Consider the following 21,920-nt stretch of genomic DNA (forward strand, 5'->3'; position numbering starts at 1 on the left):
CAGATAACACCTCTCCAGAGATGTTTGTCAGAGCTTTCACCTTTTTAATCTGCTGGAAAGACAGTGGTCACAAGTTCCCCCCTGGTGATACAGTCCAGCTGTTCAGCAGTAGTCCAGAACCAACCCCACACACACACCCACAAACACACATATGTTCAACTCGTTTATCATTATCTGGAAGCATCTAAGCATATTTCAAAGGAAGAGGATTCATGTTTTCCATGTTCAACTATTTGTGTGGTTCCTTCGAGACTTCTTTGCCACAATGATTCACATAAAATCCACAAATTTGGGGGAAGATGATCCTTGCAAAATGTCACTGGACTCCTGTCTCTGTAAACATAATGCACAAATAATGTAAAGGCACTAAAATACAACCCCTATATCAACTCAACAACAACCTTTCAACACAGTTCAAGTCAAACAATCAACAATCACATGACCTAAAACATTCCCAATTACTAGAAATGTAGTTGGAAAATAGACATGCAAATTAAGACTGAACTTTTGGTCCATTTCTCCGAGCTTTAGAACCTGTTTTAAGACTCTGCTTGAGGATGGTGGTTACTAAAAGAAGCTTGGCAAACTGAACTGGAAAAATAACTTGTCTAAGGAGCAATGGGACAGTTTAAGCCAGAAGGTCTCAGAATAAAGCAAACTGTTCTTGTCAGGGTGATGACTGTCTGCTTAAGCAAACACTACTTTGATTTATCCATTTATGTCTGTTTGTTGATCCCATTTTTTATTTTCATATTTGTCTGCTATAGCACTTATCTGGTGTTCTGACCGCTCAAAGCACTTTAACACCGCAGGTCACAACTTCACATTCACAACCTGATGGCAGAGGCTGCTGAGTAAAGTGACCATCAGTAATACCTAACCCAATTCATACACATTCAAACACCGCTGACAAAGCAGCATGGGCAACTTGGAGTTAAGTCACTTGCGCAAGGAAACATTGACATATGCTTGCAGGAGCTGGGGATCGAACCCCTGACCTTCTGGTTGAGAGTTGACCACTTGGCCACTGATCCACAGCCACATTAAATCCCTCAGGGTTCCTTTAGCTCTAGGAGAGTACCTACCCAAAGGTTATAACTAAAAGATTGTTATCCTCCTTTTTTTCTAAAATGTATTTTTTTTAAACTTACTTCCCCTGGGACTAACAAATATCCTCAATTTAGGTGTTATAAATGTTTTCACTTTTATAGATGTTATGGTTAAAGTATAGGTAGAAAAGTGGGTTCAAGTCAGCCAATCGAAGTGGCAGAATATGTACCAAGAAGTAGGTAGGCCTTAACGGCTGAACTCAGGGCACAAAAGATCCTGATCCTCAATTCAAATGACACAGATAGAAACAAAAACATCATACAAGACTTTCATTGGATGTCGATTCTTCTTCACAACAGCTGACAGTGAATATGAATTGTTCAGCTGTTAGGGGTTGGGGGGCACTAGCAGTGAGATATTTAGCAGCAGAACAAGACATCCTGCACTGGAAATCAAGCTTTGGTTTCTGGTAACAGCTCTCAAGTCCTGCCAGTCTAAACATGAGGGCCAGGACAGTGAGGCTGTGTGGGAGTCAAACAGCTGCTTTTCACATCTCTCCATGTCCTCCACACAGCGGGGCCATGTTTCACACCCCAGAGAGAGGGCCTGCTTCAGTCTGTAATGTGTCACAGCAAGATAACAAGAGTATAGAGTGTGTCGGCTCGAGTGTGATTTATGGGGACAGTTAACATGTGACAATGATTTACAATGGAACAGATAGAAATAAAGTGAAATGATACTTAAATGTTATCAACTCAGTTTAATGCATCCACCCTCTTGAAACATTCAGTAATTTGAGGAATTGTTGCCTTGCTCAATTTGTTTTATGTTTTGTGTGTGTGTGTGTGTGTGTGTGTGTTTGTGTTTTTATATTTCAACAGTGGCCAATAAGCCTAACTTGCTAGCATCTGCACTGATTGGTCCCGGACCCTCATTTATATGCCATTTCAAAACTTTTTAGATTATGGGAAGTTTCAGCATACTTGCATTCTCTATTTTTTGTTTTTCTTTCTGCATGTTTTTTTTCAGAGGGGATTCAGCTAGATTGTGAAGGACCTGTAACCTTACCACATGGTACATTACTTGTTGATGATGTCAATCACAAAACTGAGCAATGTAAGACCGTAGATATAGATATTGCACCCACAAAACTGAAGCACTACCACTGTCCGTGTTGATCATATTTATTTAGTATTTAACCAGTTATCTGGAGAAGTAAGAGTGCTGGAGCCAATCACCAGCCCAGCATTTTGCGTCATCACATATTGTTCTGCACCGTCTATCGTCTGATAAAAACAGGAGTGTGACTTACTCTGGATGCTCGGGCTGTAGGGATCCTGAATCCTTATGGCTGGATCCAACACTCTGTAGATGACCTAAGTCAGGACATAGATATCATAAATACTTAAATACATAAGATATGACAAATTAGAAGCATCATGGGTAGCATGAGACTCTCACCTCTCCCTCTGTTGACGGCTCGATGTCAGAGTAGCGCGACTCACAGATGACATCATTAATGTTGCGTAAAGGACCCTGGGACACTCCAGGAAAGGTGGTTGAGCAGTCGTGGGAGAAGTAGCGATAGATCTGCCAGGTGCGACCAAAATCTGCTGACCGCTCAATCAGCATGGCGGCTGGACGGAAAGTCTGCAGTGCGAGTGAAGATGTGAAGATGAACATTATTCCATTTAGAGGCTCAGAGATTTTATTTTTTTAATCAGAACAATCTAAGAGTCCGACATAAGGGGAGCTAGAAGCTACTTTAAATTCAGCTACTTGTGGATGCAGGTCATTAAGAGGACAACAAGAGCTTTGAACCCACCTTGAAGGTCATGATGAGGTGAGTGAAGTGAAACTCTGCTTCCAGATCCAGCTGGACGAAAACATCAGACTTCCCTGGGAGAAAACACAGAGAGGTAGTAGTTTATATAAAGCCAACATCCTCTTTTACAGTAAGTTTGTATAAATTATTCTTAAACCATTTGCACTCACTTTCCACTATGTCACCAATTTCTCATTTTTTTCAATTTCTATTCAGACATGTAGCTGTGGTGAGTGAAGTAGCAACAGTGGTTTTGGCTTAAGGAGTACTGTAGCATCTTCCATCCATCATTATCTATACCGCTTTTTCCTTTTGGGGTTGCAGGGTGCTGGAGCCAATCCCAGCTGTCATTGACGACCAGTCCAGGGTATAACCCCGCCTCTTGCCAGTCAGTCACAGGGCTGACATATAGAGACAGACAACCAGCCACACTCACATTCACACCTACAGGCAATTTAGAGTCACCAATTAACAAGCATGTGTCTGACTCTGGACTGTGGGAGGAAGCCGGAGTACTCGGAGAGAACCCACGCATGCACAGGGAGAACATGCAAACTCCACAAAGAAAGGCTCCTGTCTGCAGGGGATTTGAACCAGGTACCTCCTCGCTCTGAGGTAACAGCGCTAACCACTGCATCACTACAACCGTGCAGCCTGGGTAGCAACTTGTTTTGTTTTTTTTATCAGTGAGTGGAAGAATACATTTGGAGTGCACGTTGTGAGAGCCATTACACATCCTGCATAACGTCAAATATTCTGAGCGCACCTTAACTGAGGATCACTTTCACTACAAAGCAAACGGGACTTCCCCAGTCCTGCATAATTATATATATAAAAGCTGCACCACATGAATAATTTAAAACTACAACTTCACACTGTACTGCTAAATTACTTCTAAACTGGTTATTTAAAGACAAACCACAAAAAGCTACTTCCTACACACATGAAGAAGAAAAGCAGATCTGAGAGGGGGGGGTTTGTTTTGATGCCTTCTCAGTTACATGCTGAGCATAAACACATACATGTCTCCTCTGGAATATACTCAAAATGAATGACAGTGTAAATGTGTCTGGCACTGATTACTGTACCTGTCTCACGTTAAAAAAAGACCCAATCAGAGTTCGGGAGCAGGCATTTTAATTGGTCAGGCTCTAATTTAAATAGACAGCTTGAGCCTTGCTGACTGTGAGATGTTTGTAAGTGAAACATACTTTAAAGAGGATGTTATCCCCCTTTTCCACCTTTTCAAACAGTCCCCTGTGGTCTAAATGAAACATCTGTGCTGTGCTTTGGTCAAACTATAACATGAATCAAGCACCAGAGGAGGTTTGTGACCCTGTATAAACCAGCTCTCTCAGAACGCTCTGTTTTGGTGTGTGTGTCTCTTTAAGCCCCCTCTGAGTTTTCCTGGTAGACATCACTCCTCTGTAGCGAGAATAAAAATGGCGGACCTGGAGTCCATGGGTGGAGATATCAGGGGAGGGGAGGGGATGTTTTTTTTACCAGAATCCCACCGTCTGTTATATATATCTCACAAACTTAGAAGATTTGAAACTGAGCATTTTTCTTGGTGTTGTCAGACTTATGCAGACTAAAACAAAGGACTGAATGGATTTATTTCATATTTTGTGGACCAGTAAACACTCAGGTTACCCAAATTATGTGTTCAAAAACACTGTAAATGTGGATTTTTCATAATATGTCCCCTTTAATGCAATGGGAAAGACACACAATAAGCACGCAGAATGAACTTGTTCCACATTCGGTACCAGTGTCTAATAATGTCAGTATGTATGAATGCACATCCAGTGAAATTTCCTTTTAAATCGATATGTGGGCACAATCAAAACCACTGTTGTCAAACTTAAATGGGCGCACTGTGCCATCATCGTCATGGAAATGCCACAGCGATGCCTTGGAGGAGCAGTAGCAACCAGAAATAAAAATAGTCACGCTGCTTCCTGTCCGCTCTTCTTCTTCTGTTTCTCTCCGGTCTATTCTGGGTCCTTTCTGTCATAAACAGCTCTGCATAAAGTAACACAGCTCACAAACAGCTTTAATGAGCCTTGTGTCCAACTGCACAGAGCTCTGCAGTCACTCGCTGTCATCGTATGTTAAGATGGTTCAGTTCCAAACCCGTCTATCTCCCACTCTGCCGGGAGCACTCACTCATTTTTCACTTGACTTTTTCCATTAGAGCTTTTACTTCTCTCCTCTTCCTGCTACCCCCCCCCCCCCCCCCCCCCCCCCCCCCCACCTCTCTCTCTCTCCTCTCCCTCTCTCTCTTTCTGTTGAGAAACCAGAGCAGAGCCTACTCTGTTATTAAGCCCATCTGTCGCTGGTCAGGGGTTACTGGCCACACTGTGTTTTTTTTGTGTGCAGCATTAATTTTGTTTTGAAGGTTCTCTATAGCTACCAGTTTCTTACTGCTCGTAATAAAAAAGTTTTCCATGTGTTTATCTCTTTCTATTTCCTCATCAAGGTATTTGATACCCTGTATTTTATATTGCTCTTCTTCTCCCATCCAATAATAGTTTTAACTATATACCCGCACCTATAAGTAGAGGCCATATTACGTTCTTCACATTACCAAGTTTGGGAAGGGTACTGGATCTATTTAAAACATATAGTATGATCACTTACTTATACTAAGGCTTTCAAAGACAATTCAAGTCAGTGCTTTGAATTATTTGTAATTTGCATAATGAAAAATGAAATCCTGATGTTTGATAATTCATTTAGCTAACTGAGAAAACAAAGATTTGTGCAGCATTTTCTATCTGAAATACTGAGCAGAGGAACCTCTGCTTTTTTAGGCTTTTTGTGGGTGCATATCAGCTTCTACATGTCTGAGTCAAGTTGCAAAGAAGCTTTAACGAACTGCATTTGGACAGTTTGAGAAATTCTGGATGTTCCGGTGAAAGAAAGGAAGTCATTCCACTTCATTTTGTGTGGGATTTTGGTATGGATTTGGAAGCATAGAGTGAAGAATTATGTTTAAAAAAAAAAGGGAAAAATCATTCATCCAAGATAAAGAACTTTTTCTTTGCAATGTACTCCATCTGCACCTACAACATATTATGTCATGTGGAATAAAATGGCATACTATAACCTCAACCTATGTCTACTTGACTGAATTTGGTGAACAGTTAAAAACATGTTGGTAGTTTCCTATGTTACTCTGGAGTGCTGCTACAAAACCAGTTGCGTCCTGCCACCAGTGCACTGTGCATTTGACACAGGTGGAGGGCCTGAAAGAACTACAGGGGATTTGAGCTTTGATTTGTAGTCTCTGCTTTAGCTTGCACAACAAATAGATACAACATTTCACTCAAACCGTTTTAAAAAGGGCAAATAAAATGAGGTAAAAATTCCCTTTCATTGCTTATGTTCATCTTAAAATCGTTTACTACCCTTAAAAAATGCAGTGAGATAACTTGAATTTGGAACAAAAGTGACCTCAAAGTCTTCTCACCATTCTCAGACTGCCACCAGGACTTCTTGCGATGAGGTTTAAAGGCAGTGATGACGTTTTCTATCCGATGATTGATGGTGTTGTACACCGGGTCATACGGCCGCCTAGAGTCACAGTCAAAACACTTCTTCTCATCCTGCAGAAGGGCAAAGAAAGTCAGAGTTTTATGGTCAAAGTTTAGCAGTCAATAAGAAACAAAGAAACTGAAGAAGAAGAAGAAGAAGAAGAAAGAGACATCATACAAACTGACCTGCAGATGACTGACGATACAGTATGGTTCTTTTCTCCTCATCCCGCATGTTGACGAGGCCTTCAGGTTCTTCTCTCGTCCAATCAGCAAGTCCCCGGTTGCTGGGTAACAGCTGCCATGGGCACAGCCGTGGCTCTGGTCTGGTTCCTGGCCGACAGCAGCAGCCAGCACTGAAAGGGAGGCGGGACAGGAAATGAATTACAATGCACAGGAAACAACAGTGGAAAGTGACATCATACACTAATACATCAGCTAATCACAAGTTTGTGTTGATAAATAAAGTTGACTTGAAATCAGTGCCTTCCTATCTGCCTATCTGAAGTAAAACCTCTGAAAATCTAATGTTGTGGGTTTGTGATCATTTTATTCTGTTTAAAGATATCCATTAATGTGATTCTATATTACATATTCTAATTTTGATGATCAATTCCAAAGATACTCAATAGTGTAATCTTAAATTATGATTCAGACCAGCAGATGGGAAAAGGGGGAGGGGGGGGGGAACCAGCAGATCAGCTGACAAATTTCAAACTCCTCTCATACATTTGTATCTAACTCATATGAGGAAAAGTTTTTTCTCATAAATTCCTAGAAGTTAGGACAATATAAATAACAGAAACCAAAAATGAACCATATGTCTGTGTCGTTTTTTCAAAAACACATTTCTTGTTATTGTGCTTGTCGTGCTTGATAGCTCTTGGGAAAAACATTTTCTTTGAAAGTCCGGTCCACTTTGCTTCAGCGGGCTCAGGGACTGCAGGGTATGAAGGACTTATTGAGTTGGACACTGGCCCCCCTGCAACTAGACAGCTACTGCTTGATCAAGAGCCGAATCAATGTTGAGACAACATCCAGTGGGAGGGGGATTATCTGAAGGCACTCCCACATGTCAACAGGCTCTGCTCTCTGCAGGGGCCACAAAGAAGTGACCTGACCAGAGGCCAAATCTGGGAACTAACAAATGCAGGTCATACAGAGGGCAACAGTCTTCAAGATTAAAATGTGACAGAAAATCTGATTTTTGTAGACATGACAAATGTTGAAGCATGATCTGTAAAGGTAAAGTGTCACCAAATTAAGTGAACGTACCATAACATCAACTATTGGTTTGAGGACTACCATTACAAAACTCAAGTTTGGCATTTTGAAAGTCATCATCTTTTTCTTGGTAGCTTGCAGAGCAATTTCAATCAGACCTAGCAATCACTACTAATAGAAGTAAAAGTGCAGAGACACAAAATTTGTAACCTAGCAAACGCTAGCGCCATTGAGAATGGCTCTGAAATTGACGTTGTGGGCGTTGCCAGCGCAATAAAAACGTTGGTGGTTATAGTGACCTAAAGCTGCAAGTTAGATATCAAGCCTTGATAACATGCAAGCTTGAATATCATTTAAACTTGTATGTTTCATTAAAATATTTCCCCTGTACAGTTTTTATGCTCTATGACAACCAAAACTTTTATTTGAACCAGGCTGTATTATTTTAGCCAGCCTCAAGAGGCCATTTGAGGAACTGCAGATTTAGCACTTCATTTTTTAGCCCAGGAGGTTACGACTTGATGACACAGCACTGGAGCCTTGCGGCTAATTAGCCGTGCTATGTGTGGGAGTTTAAATAAACTTTATAAACTTTCAGGACGACATCCAGCAGGCGCCACACATTCCATTAAACTTTTTCACATGAATCTCCTCTCCTACATGCCTCTGATTGGTCTGTGTGTGTTTCTATGAGGAAACTGGTATGAGGCGAGTGAAGACCCCCGGGGTCCTGCTGTCAATCTATGGACTGTCCACAACAGGTGTTTCTAATCCTCCCTCCATACAGTCTACATGGCAACCTTTACAACACTACAAAACACTCCTACACTGTGGAGGAAACTTCATAAGGTTTGGAGGGTTTCCAAAAGATAACAATATGAACATGTAGCCAGGTCTTTTCCTGTATTATTCAGCTTTATATTACAGTTCTGATCATTCAGACCAGAGAGCTAACATTAAACATACAGCTTAACCTGACCATCTGGGAGATCTGGACTCATATGCTGCCCTAGATAGTTTCCTCAAAGTTATTCCCGGCATAAAGCATGTGAGGTTAATTGGATATTTTATCAGTGAGGGGAGGGTTTTTTTTTGCTACAGGTTAAATCAGCTAAAGCATTACTCAAATCAAATCTATTTTTACCTAATAAAGACATTTTGCTCTGTTAACATTGCTGCTCTGATGTTAGCCTGCTTGCTATCACTTGGCTTAGTGTTGGGGTGCTGGGTTGTTCTTTGGCAGTGAAATCTTTAAGAGGAAGCACAGCTCATAATGAATGACAAACGCTGACAGGCATGGGGAGACATGGCTGCAGAGCATGCTCATGTCTGGATGCTCTCTGCAGGTCTACTCTCCCTGACCAAAGGGACAAAGAAGGTCCATTATCACAGCCTGACACTGCTGTTAGGCCAGCTGCTGATAGGGACCCCAGCTGGGAACAGTGCAGAGGAGGATTTCACATGGACGCTCATACACAGAGATACACAATCTTGACAGTCACTCTAGAGGAAACCAGTGTTTGCCTGGCAGCTGGACAAGTCTCAGGATGGTGCCAGCCAAGTGAGCAACACGTAGATATGAGGTTAACACACTGCAGGTCACAAACACACTGTTACAATTACTGAGGCACTCATGTACACCTGTGCAGCGATAGGTACACATTCCTCCTCTGCATGTAATCACATTCCCTCATAGTAGATCAGTACAACCACAGATTCATTTGGCTCTTAATCAAAACCTATTGGAGGATTTGTTCAAGTGATCTGAGCTGCTCCACATTTATCTTGAAGATAAAGAGTGACATAATGGCCTGTGATAAAGGGATCATTCCCTCGTCCTTTATCAGATAGAGAGGAAGAGAGTGTGAAGAAGCACAAACAGAGCAGATCAGATGTATGTGTTCGATGGGGGGAAGAAAAAAGAGGAGTGTGGAAGAGACAGAGAGTACAGAGTCTTTGAACGGATCAAGGGAAGACCCATCCAGACAACTTGATATCTATTCTGGTAAGTATTGGCACGCACTCAAAGGTCTGTCAGTGTGTGTGTGTGTGTGTGTGTGTGTGTGTGTGTGTGTGTGTGTGTGTGTGTGTGTGTGTGTGTGTGTGTGTGTGTCACATAGACCAGGGAGGAGGGATGAGCGAGTAGACGTCTGATGTGTAGTTTAATCACTGGGTTTCTTGTCGTCTTTTATCTCTGTGTGTTTTTGTCTGTGTCTGTTTAAAGGGCTTCAAACCTCTACTCAGAAACGATGACATCACACAGCCTCAGGAAAACAAAATATAGAATTGCACTTTCATACACTTAATAAAGCCAATTTAAATCATCTAATGCTGCATATTTTCATATAACCCTTCTGTGGAAAATGTCATGCTGTTTGTTGCCTGGTCCAACACTGCATTTTAAAGCATTCTGGCATATTTCTGGGTCATAGTTTTAAAGTAAACATGTCAAAAACTTGCTTGTTGAAGATTTTCAGGTGTACAGATTTGCTCCTTTCCATCTGTTTTATTGTTAAAAATGGAGGCAGTGGCATTTTCCTTAAAAAAATAAATATAGACCTATACAAAAGTAATGTCGCTCAATCATCATTTATGGGCCTCCATACTTGTGTGGAGGTGACTGTGTCAGTAGAGACTCTGTCCTCTGCATGTATTTTGATGTTTTGGTTGACTCTGGACATGTCGGGGTGGGGAGTGGGCGTGTTTCCCTCAGCCAATGACAGTGTGCACGTGAGTTTGGGAGTGGATAAAAGTCAGCGACTGGAAGCCATTCGGACTGGCAAACATGGCAGACACATCAGCACAGAGGAGAAAATATAATCATAGTGAGGGGAAACGCCAAGCGGATAAAGCTCGTTCCAAAATGACGGTAAACCTTTGGGGGTTTTTTTTACCCGCTTTTGGAACAGCTTGGGATGAAGATGGATGCAGAGTTAGACTGCTTCCCATTGGCGGACAGGTGCCACACAGCGGTGGTTAGCTTTTACTAGTGTGTTTAATTACTGGCTTTTCCATTACAAATGTAACATTCTCAGGTCGCTTGAAGCTTGCAGTAAAGCTTTTTACCTACACTCTAAGTCCTGCTATCAACCAAAGTAAATAACCTGACGTTTCAAGGAGGAGGGGCCCATTTGAATGTTGTGATTACAAGCTGCTAACAGCATTGTGACTGACTCCACCTTTAATTAAACATCTCTGTATTTGGTCTATTAGGTTAGAGAGAAAAAAGTTGATTTGAAGACATCACATATGGCTCTTTGTGCTGACAAAATATGTATTAAATGTATATTTTATTGTAGGTTTACAGTGACTTTCACTGGTCATGAAACTATCAAATGGATTAAGAAAATGAAAATAATCTAAATTTGCATCAGTATTTAGGCTTTTTGGGGCTTGTGCTGCTTTGACTCTGAGAGTGTTGAGACGGTGTGTAGTCAACCAGCTGAGGAGAAGTTTTAAGCACAGCTCAGGGTACTCTTCCTCCCTCCCTTTAATATAGTAAATTTGAGGTCAGAGGTTATGTAGTGGTTGATTAGACAGCATCAGAGATTTGTCTTTCTGTCTTTCCTCTGTAACCATAAATGGAGACATGCAGGGAGGAATGCAGGCTGACAGCTGAGAGAAGCAAAGGGGGCTGTTAAAGTGCTGCTGTGTGTGTGTGTGTGTGTGTGTGTGTGTGTGTGTGTGTGTGTGTGTGTGTGTGTGTGTGTGTGTGTGTGTGTGTGCATATGAGCTCACAAAGTACTGCCATTCAACCAGCCAATCGATCTGCAACATATTGTGCACTCCTGTAGCCCCAAACAGAAAAGTAAAAAATACAGAGGTGCATTTAGAGTTATGTTAATTAACATTTTTATCTCACAGACTGTTTATTTCTATACATTGGCAGCAGTCCTGTTTCTCAGAACATCAAACAGGTAGAAAAAAGGCACACTGTTGTGAACCTATTCTTGGCTTACAGTTGGAGAAGGCATGATGTCATTGTGTTCATGCCAAAGGACAGTGCAACCTGACTCTGAGCCAACAGGTCTCCCACATGAGGCAATGTCCTAACTGTCGAGGCAGCGAGACAAAATACACAGTGAAGTCTGCAGTACATCACAGTTATCATCCCACAAATAGATCCCCCCCCCCTTCACAAAAAAAGAAAAGAAAAGTGAGCTCTGCTTTTATTCCTGAACTTCATTTCTGCCTTTGATATTTTGATATCCCCTCTGCTTTCCTGCTTTACTAGTCGGACAACACAAATGTGATCCATAACCATGTTTTTAATGTGACAGCTACCACCATGTGACAATGATAGCCTGTGTTTCATTTACTTAGAGATATAGTGGAGACTGCATGTGATGCAGTCAATGAAAAAGTCTCACTAGTAGACATTTAAGAAACCAGAGCCAGCCTGGTTTGTCTACGGGGATAGTCTCACAGCAGTATTTGTGTTTAAAACTCATATTTTAACTAACTTTTATTATTCTGAGATGACTACCAACATCATACAACTTACCATCAAACTAGCTTTAAAGCTAATTAAGGTGCATTTAGATATTTTGAATGATGCTTAGTGGAGCCTCTGACTCCCCTTTGTTTCCAGTTTGAATGTGCAATAAGCTTCTTGGCTGCTGGTCGACTTACAGCCTAATGGTATCAGAGTAACATCATCTCTTTATTTTACTCTCAGAGAGAAACGGAAAACGTTTATGTTCCTTCATGTATATATGAGGTTACTTTAGGGACGATGAAACACCTTCTGGAGATTCTGGAGATCTCTCTCTGCCACCATCATCCAAACACCCATCATCTCTGTATGAAGGGTTTTCACTAGTAATAGGCTTCGAGGTATTAATGTAGAATCTACAATAAAGATAAATCTCAATATCTTACTATGGACTTTTTGTTTACTTTTCATCGCCCATCCATCAAATCTCACAGAGTATTTCACTCCTCTATTTTTGCTGTTCGGGGGATGAGGAGTGGCACATGGCATCAACCTGACACATTCCATCAGGACCGGATGGGGAGACAGTTTGTTGTCACATCTACCAGTTTAAATAATGCAGTAAACTGAGACAAACAAACAATCAAACCAAAGGACAATAAAGCACACATGGACACACACACACGCACCTAGGCTCAGACAGGAGGGGATTAAAGACATGAACACAACACACTGCCAAGAATATCAAAATGACAGCATGATCAGATCCAATATCAGGTTGACTATTACAGTGAGCAGACAAGAAAAGCATGAGTGTCAGACTGCTTTTGAGTTGCGTTCCTGACTTTACAGAGTATGAAGGCAGCGCAGATATTTCTGAACACCATCAGAGAACGTTGAAACCAGGGCTGAGGAAAGTCAACAGTTTTTTTCTTCTTAACTCCCTCCAGCTAATTAGTTTACATTCTCCTTCTCTGTCTCTCTGACTCTCTTTGCTCTGAACTTAGCTGACGGATGGTCATCTCCCACAGCCAAACATCCAGCTGTTCTGCTCCGTCCTCCCCCACCTATTTATTAGACTCAGCACCTTCCAACCAATCTCTCTTCTCTTCTGATGACCACTAAACCCAGGAGCCTCTGACTCCCTCCCTCCCTCCCTCTGCCATACTGTCCTTCATTCATCATCCCTCTGTCATTAATCTGCATCTTGGACCTTGCTTATAATATAAATACTGACCTAAATGTAATGTATTGTCTATAAATATGAGAAGATGTTATCCAGGGGAATGCTATACAGGGTGTGAGAGAGGTCAGGAAAAGGCTACAAGTGCACACTGTGAAGGACTGACTATTAATCAAGAAGGAACATTTTGATATGTACAAAAAGCTGAAGTTCACATGAAAAGAGTCATTCAACTATTTCACAGAGCATTGGCCTCTTGGACATTGAGGACCACTGCTCTTAAAATACATCAAATACAAAACTGTACATTAAAAAATATATACATACAGCTTTTACATTAACATATTTCCTCTGGTGTGCCACACAGTTAAAGTCCCCCATTGTTTTTGTTTCGTAGACATTTCCTCATTAAGGTCTTTCAACTTGAAATCAGGCAGGTTTTAACAATATGCAGAAGACACCCTACTTTACTGTTTCATCCGATGATTCAAACATTTTTGTGAATTGTGTTTTCTGGGGAAGTTATGAAGTTATGGATCAACAATTTTCTCAGTTGAATATGGACAGACCAAGACTTAGGATATCAGGAACAGGCAACTGTGCCACCATTTCTCTCGTAGGACAACTTTTAAGTTTATCTTGACGACACAAATTCTCTGATCTATGAAAACCTAAAATATGTAGGGGTGCTTGATTCACAACAATGCAACCAGATTTTCCCTAAAAATAGTCACATCACTCATCAATCATGTACGAAGATCAGTTCTCTTTATTTTAGCTACATAATACTTTCACGTTGCAAAGATCAATGTGGCCATGTTATGTTCATTATCAGGTTGTTAGTCTTGGATTAAAAATGGAAGGACTTAAATGTTTTGCCTTTTCATATACTGGAGCTGCATTCATTTGATATTTAGTCTTATCCTGACATGGTTTTGGATTCAATGTCGGTTGTTTGCGTGTTGGTCACCGACCTCCTCCCTGGCTGTGTAACAGACAGAGGCTCTCAGTGAGTTTAGCCAGACGCAGACCGCTACACAGGCTGTTAGATTAACAAGGCATGGCACTGCGAACAGCTGGTCTCTCTAGAGACATTCACATTCCTGTGCCATCCTGGAGATGTCTGAATCACTCCATGTTGGAGAGGAAATGTGAAACATTACAAGCAGCAGGTGGACAGTGGAGCTGGGCAGAAACTTGCATAGAAAAATGTTTGTTCTTAACCAAGTGGAACAGCGGAAACATGAAGCACTCACTGCTCATCCAGATTCTCCACAGCCTGTATTCCCACATGTCTGCAGTTACCGATGATTTACTACTCTTCTGATACAAATCAAGCTGACACAGCATTTCTGATCATCTGTTTGACCTCTTTGCAGAACACAGGCTAGAACTCCCAATCAAATAGCTATCAGAAGTGTTGTAGTACTCGAAATCGGTCTTGGTCTTAAGACCAGTCTAGAGACCACTTTTTGAGGGTCTCTGCCTTGTCTCGGAATCAAAAGTATTTTTACCGGGTCTTGTCTCGATCTCACCCTGGGCGGACTCTGAATATGAAATCAAGACCGATCAAGACCACCACTGACAAGCTATGTTTCCACGCCATTACTTTGATTTTTCTCTTTCTAAAATAATGAATAACTTAAATTCATTCATAATATAATTTGTATCCCCCGGTTATGGCAACAACCTTCCCAGTGTTACAGTATTACAGCCCCATTGCACACGAGATGATGATTTTTCTGTGATATTTATGGTCTTGGTCTTGACTCGGTCTCGGAGCGCTCTGGTCTCAGGTACTGTATATCTTGGTCTTGGTTAGTGTGGTCTTCACTACAACACTAGCCATCAGTATATGCAGCTAATGTGGCGACATAAAAGTTGAAGTCCCAACTCCAAACCATGCACTCATCTCTGTTGGGCTGATACTCTAACTACATCATCACAATGCTGCAGTCTTGTGTAGTCTACACTGGGGGAATGAACCCATTCCGGTTATTACTTCAAGTGCTGGGTGCTTCCTTAAAAAAAAGTTGCAACTATACACATTAAGTCACAAAGTGACTACAATAAATAACAAAAAAAGCTAATATTTTCACATGCCCTGTTGCCTGAACTCAAACAATCAACTAAATGGGACGCACACATTGCCAGCAGATGTCGGGTGCAGTCTGTCGGTCAACCAGCTCGACCATCGGTTTTCTCAATTTAAAAGAGTGAGTTGCTGCTGCCTTGGTAAGTGATTTATGTGCTGTGTGTTTGCTCTGGTGATCAAATGCTGCTCTGGGAGATAAGGACCACTGAGCAGAGTGCAGAAGCGTTCGCTTCAGGTGCTAATCAGAGTCTCTCATTTCAAAAATGTGGCTTCACTTAGAGGGAAAGCTTGGAGAAAAGTAAAGCACACGCGGGACTTGTTATTAGTCGAGTCATGCATTTTGTGTGTTTAAATGTGTGTGTTAGTCTTCCTGCCATTAAATGAGCCTGATGCTAATCAGAGTGTGTGTGTGCACAAAAACAAATATTTTCTGTCGACTGGCTGTGTCCCTTTGTTTTCTCCAACTGTATGTTCCTTTGAGTGCATATGTGGATCAGTATTCACCCTTGAAGGTCTACCAATGACCAGCATGGGTTTATTCCTGTCAAAGTATTGTGACTGTGTCTGTATTGTGACTGTTAAATGTTGAAATGGTTCCCTGATGTACGAGTAAAAGGAGTAAGCCCTGTGTGGCTAAAGGCAAAGGTCAGACTCCTCTGAGTGGAATTGGGATGACACATGGGGGTACTGCTTGTGTGTTTTCATGTGTGAGGTCATATTTTAAACTTTTAACCTTTCAATTGGACTGATGGTGACCGAGACCTGGTGAGAAAATCAAACCCTCCACAACTCCTGCTTTGAGTGAGAGTCTGCCTATTTTAAACCCTTTCTCCTGCTGTACTCCCGATTGGTAATATCTCTTGATAGTCTCCCTATTTCATATTGATACCAATCAAATGGGTGTTATTCATCTTCTATGTGGGATATGATTCATAAGACCTAGCAACTCAACTGGAGGCAGCGATAATCACAATCAAACCCCCTTACCGTGCATGCTTCACTCCTCACTGTGACTGCTCAAAACCTCTGCAAAAACTCCACTTGATGCAGGACATTTCCCTGTCTTGCCGCTAGCAGCATAAATGCATATACCATATATTTTGTAAGGTATGCAGACAGAGTTCAGTGTAGAGCACTCACTCACTCACATTCATTTTATTTAAAGATTTGTACATTTTGTAAGACGTGGTGAATTTTTTTGTGATAGGTTGATTTCCCCCCAATCTTCCTTTTTTCACATTCCAGTGTTGATAGGTGAGGAAAATAATTCAACACTTTTTTCCTATAGTTCCAATTGGTCTGCACCACCGGTATGCTACTAAATAACTTAACCTCTGGCTGAAAAGACTCAAGATGTTTCTAGAGATTGCTAGTTTATTTTATGAAAAAATAGGGAAAAAACAAGGTTTGACTTGAGAATGGAACATTTTGATAATCACTATATGGTGTTCAAAATATAACATTTTGATGCTTTATCGTAAATGGCCTGAAGCATGCTTATTGATCTTTTTATCGTTCATTATATGTTTTTGGGGCTTTTTTTGCCTTCACTGGACAGGATAGCTGAAGAGAGACAGGAAAAGTGGGGAGGAGAGAGGGGGGGGGGGGGGGGGGGGTGACATGTGATCAGTTTCATTAGCATGAATAAACACTGTTTCCACCACTTCATACTTAACTTGTGGTATTCAAGTTCTTCATTTGCATTCTGTAGTTTTAAGGAATTCCAACATCACCATTAATAAAACCAAAGTGACCTTGAACATGAGACAGCTGGCTGCCGTTTACAGACCCAGAAGTTTTATTAGTTGTAACCGTATGTGAGTGAGCCTGTGTGTAATTACAGGGCGACAAGTTGAAACGACCACACAACTTGGTCCAGCTCAGCCAATCTTCCACGACAACATTTCAATCATAAAATAATTATCACATTAATCTAACCCTTCCGTACTTCCTTCGTTATTTACTTACTTCCTGCCTCCCTCCCTCCCTCCCTTCCTTAATTCCTCCCTCCTCCACCCTGACATGATGTAGTATCTCAGTGTAATTGCAGCTTGTCCTCCATTAGATAATTAGAGGATGGGGACATGTCTGAGAGCGTTTTTTAACAAGCTGTGAACACAGCCTGTTATTATATTTGGCCTGTGGCCTCTGGCAGTAAAATGATAACAAACACAAAATCTGGTGTAAAGAGGGATGACGTTACCTCCGATTCTTATTGTATCAAACATGTTACCAGTCTTTGTCTCTGTCAGTAAACCAACAAATGTTAAAATACATAAATACAATTACCATATAAATAAACTATGACTACATATTCTAAAGTCAGAGCACAAAGTCATGACAGAGGAGGGTTTGGTATGATGATTTGATTCAAGGAGTTCAAATCTAAATGTGTGAAACATCAAATCAGATGAAAGACTTCATCAGTGTGAACTGACTCTGAGCCCATCAAGATGTCTGTTCACCAATGAGTCTGATTCTGCTTTTGGTTTCTGCTCATTGAAAGAAGCTTTTCCAGTCACTCTAACCTAAAGCTTACTCATGTTGGATTCATGTTTGGATGCTCCAAATCAAATATAGAGTCCAGTCTAGTCCTGCTCTTCATGTCAAGTGTTCTCACTTCTGTTATCATCTGGTGCTTAATTGAGTGATTACGGTTTTGATTGTACGATGACTGATCATTCAACCCTGCTGTGAACGGCTATGCTAACCATTTAAAGTGGGCTAACACGTTACTTGTATTGATAGATCAGGGCTTATACTACTATATAATACATACAGTTACATAACCTACATATACAACCTTTAACAATAAGGATGCTGACATTTTCTCATTGTATGATGTCATAATGTCCAAACAGTCAAAGCGTTTCTGTATTGGTGGTTTTCATGCCTTGTCACCTCCACACTGTGAGCACATGGCAGGTTCTCCACAGTACCAACACCCTCCATTGTTTTTAATGAGACCACCTCCACTTCCTATTCCTCCTCCCTGCCCCTTCATCCTCCCCCTCAAGTCCCCCCCCCCCCCCCCCCCCCTTTTCATCCAGTACAGCTCCTGGCAACCAAACGGGAAACCTAACTCACCGTCCTTTCATAGAAACAAACCTGTTCCCTCTTTCCCTCTCTCTCTTTCTCTCTCTCTCCCACCCCTTCCCTGTGTGTCTAAAGTCTTTCTCTCCTTCTTTTCTCTTTGTCCTGATTCTTTCACATCCCCACCCCCGCCCCCCTCTAATTTTTCAGCTCTCTCTCTCTCTCTCTCTTTCTCTCTCTCTCTCTCTCTCTCTCTCTCTCTCTCTCTCTGGTGGTGGATAGTAGGCTTTAACGCACCATTGTTCTGGTATCCCCACATTTCCGGAGGCTGCCGCTTAGAAAGGCTTCGGGAGCGCACTCTCTCACTCCCACTGCCTAATGCCAGCACTCACCTGCCCACACACACACACACACACGCACGCACACACACACACACACACACACACAGACACACGCACACACACACACACACACACACACACACACACACACACACACACACACACACACACACACACACACACACACACACACACATCTGAGGAGGACGTCAGTAGTTTGACGAGACATCATTCCTTTACAAACGAACTTCCAAGAAAGGTGAATTACAGAGGATTTACGCAGATCCTCTTTCATGTGAATGCTTCCTTCCATCTTCCCTTCCTTCCTTCTTTCCTTCCTTGAAAGATAAGTAGTTATCCCTTCCACTGTGTTACTTAATCACAACATTAAATGAAAATATATTTGCAAATTGACACATACAATTCACACCATCCAAATTAAAAGTGCTACAGAAATGTTGCGATTTATTTCCATGATTTCTTTTTGCACAAACCTTAAAAAATGTGCACAAGTAGATTTCTGCAATTATGCGCACGTGAACGCACACAAACAAACCCAGATGCACAAACAACCAGCTCCTCAACAGGTCCTTCTTCTACCCCCACTAGCACCATAGAAGAAGAATCGAAAATGGAACGTGAAAAGAGAAGAGACACGGCTGATTCTTTTGTCCCCGTGATCCGAGTCCTTTCACTCTCACTTTCTCTCAAACGCACACACAATCACACACACACTCCAATTAACCCCACCTCTGACCCCATAGGGTTTAGACACGACCCTTGACTTTGGAGCTTCTGCTCGGAGGCGTCAGGAGTCTGATTGACAGCTTCCCATCTCTAAACTGACAGAGTGTGACATGTCTGGACACACACTTGTTAACATTTCCGCTCTCTGCGCCCATCCCCTCCTCTGACTTTACACTAATACTCTCTAACAGGTTGAAAATATAAATACATGAACATCTCCTTGAGGAAATGAAAAACATACAATCTACTCTTAATGACCTTCCCCTCAGACTTATGGACATTCATGGATGAAACGACCACTACTGGTGCCAACACCACTCTTGACTTTTGTCAGTGCTTGACAACTGGCCCGCCTGTGTAAATAGAACACATCTATTATAACTTGAAGCAAAGACTATTTTCCATAAGTTGATGTGCCCTCCTCAGGAAATGGACTGCCATCTAAACCAGTGTTTCCAAACCTTGTTTCCTTGGAGCGCCTTGTATTTAAGAAAAGCTGAGAAACCCAAGGACCAAATGGAAACAAGAAATCATACATGGCTGATAGACATGTACATAAACCTTAAAAGTGTTCATTGATAAATTCCCAACACAATAGGCCTATTGTGTTCTATACACAACCGTTCTTTTCAGATAATCTTAGTATAAACTATCTGGTAAGTATTACATCATGATTTTAATCAATATGTGCAAATCTAAATTTGACAACCTCAAGGCAGACAAAGCCTTGGTTTGATTACTGGTCAGATAAAGGTTCTTTATAGATAATTAGTCAAACATCTTCTGGAGGAATGATATGAATACATCATCCAAACATCGTTCAGAAGAACACTGTGCACTCCAGGAAGAAGCAGCTGCTGCAATGCTGCGGCTAATGGGGATACTAATAAACGTTACTGTGTTGGCTCTTCCTGCTTTACTTCATATTAACACATCAGTTTTTAAGTTATCAGCTAGCAGTACCACAGCTTCTCATACATTATTATTATACATTACTGCTTCATTGTTTCATTTACAAATCACACCCTGCTCTTTGTTGTCTACATGCAGACCCCCAATGTGAATTGGAGGGAGAAAGAGGACACTGTTGCTGCTTTCATCTGATGTAAAAAATGAATAGTTCTGAAATTACTTTCTGAAAGGAGGCTTGTTCCCTGTGTCTTCTAGCAAGTAATGTCCCCAGGTAATGACCCTGAACTGCAGCATCCCTGATTCTCCTCTGGATAGGGTCATTGTCAAAATTCAGTCCCATCTATATCTACTGCAATCCACTGTGCTTTTAAAAAACAGGTGTAGAAACGCTAAAAAAGAAAACCTCTGACAGCACGTTTTGCACATGCATTGAAGCTATTTCTCAGGCTCTTCTACTTGGGACGTCAACAACAGCAGAGCGCTGAAAACTCTGTATGCAAAACAGACAGCTAAAGAATGAAATACCACCTGTGAGCTTTATCAGGAGCTGCAGCTGCAATCAGTAACAGAGTGTAAAGAGACAACAGCAGGCACTAATTGACTTTAACTAGAGCAATAAAACCATTGTGTTCTGCTTCAGGGAACAATGCACTCTGGTGCATTTTGTTGAGTTCAATTACTCAGAGAAACATTTTGTTACAGTGATTGTGTTTCGTACCTCGTCTCAGAAAGAAGTGCAGGTGTCAGATTGAAATATGACCTTTTTATTGTTCTTTTCCTTCTAGTAAGTAAAGGAGATAGACACATACATACATATACATGCAGCTCTGGATGCATCCAGAGGAATCTTAAAACCGGGGTGTGTGGAGTGGGTGTCTCTATTTGCGGACTCAGCTGGGCTGTTTTAGGAGGACCATAAACAGAGCGACACCACCCACAGAGAGAGACACCGACAGACAGACAGAGAGAGAGAGAGGGAGAGAGAGAGAGAGAGAGAGGGAGAGAGAGAGAGAGAGAGACAGGAGCGACCCTGGAGATCCAAGAGGCCAGCGCTCCCATCAACCACTCATCCAGGAGGTCGAGGCTACTGTCTCTACCAGGGCTGCTGCTGGTTTTCTGCACAAAGCTTAGCCACACCTATGAAATCTGCTCTGGAAGTGACAGTGACCTATGCCTACAGAGACCCACTTTTATATGTGTAACTGAATGAACAATTCTTTGAAAATCAGCAGTCCTATATTTATGATTATTTGAACAAATTGGACTTGTTTTTAAGCCTACTCCAGAAGAGTAAACCATGAACCTGTAAATGTGTCAGTTTTGCACAACAACGTGAATGAAGATTTACATTAAGATTAACTTAACAGAGTTGAACTGAATTTTTAATTTCTCAAATAACAACATCACTGTTTCACTTTAAAATGTTCATTTTTGAATGGAAAATGTAACCTCTGGTCGACATATATAAGGTCATAACTATTGTCCTTATTGACAGAGACTAAGAAACAAGTGTCGAAATCCTTCTCAAATGAATAA

General features: G+C 41.5%; 1 protein-coding gene across 1 annotated transcript in view; it reads right to left on the minus strand.

Moving 5' to 3' along the window:
- The window catches only part of lamb2 (laminin, beta 2 (laminin S)), a 44,978-nt gene that overhangs the window by 22,402 nt on the left and 656 nt on the right, over positions 1-21,920 (minus strand). Inside the window, exons 3-7 of the mRNA XM_020635383.3 lie at positions 6,601-6,770; positions 6,351-6,486; positions 2,876-2,949; positions 2,512-2,700; positions 2,363-2,426 (exon numbers count right to left, since the gene is read on the minus strand). Coding sequence (XP_020491039.2) covers positions 2,363-2,426; positions 2,512-2,700; positions 2,876-2,949; positions 6,351-6,486; positions 6,601-6,770 — 633 coding nt within the window. The remainder of the gene's footprint in view (positions 1-2,362; positions 2,427-2,511; positions 2,701-2,875; positions 2,950-6,350; positions 6,487-6,600; positions 6,771-21,920) is intronic.

Source organism: Labrus bergylta, chromosome 12 (assembly GCF_963930695.1).
Source record: "Labrus bergylta chromosome 12, fLabBer1.1, whole genome shotgun sequence".
NCBI lineage: Eukaryota > Metazoa > Chordata > Actinopteri > Labriformes > Labridae > Labrus > Labrus bergylta.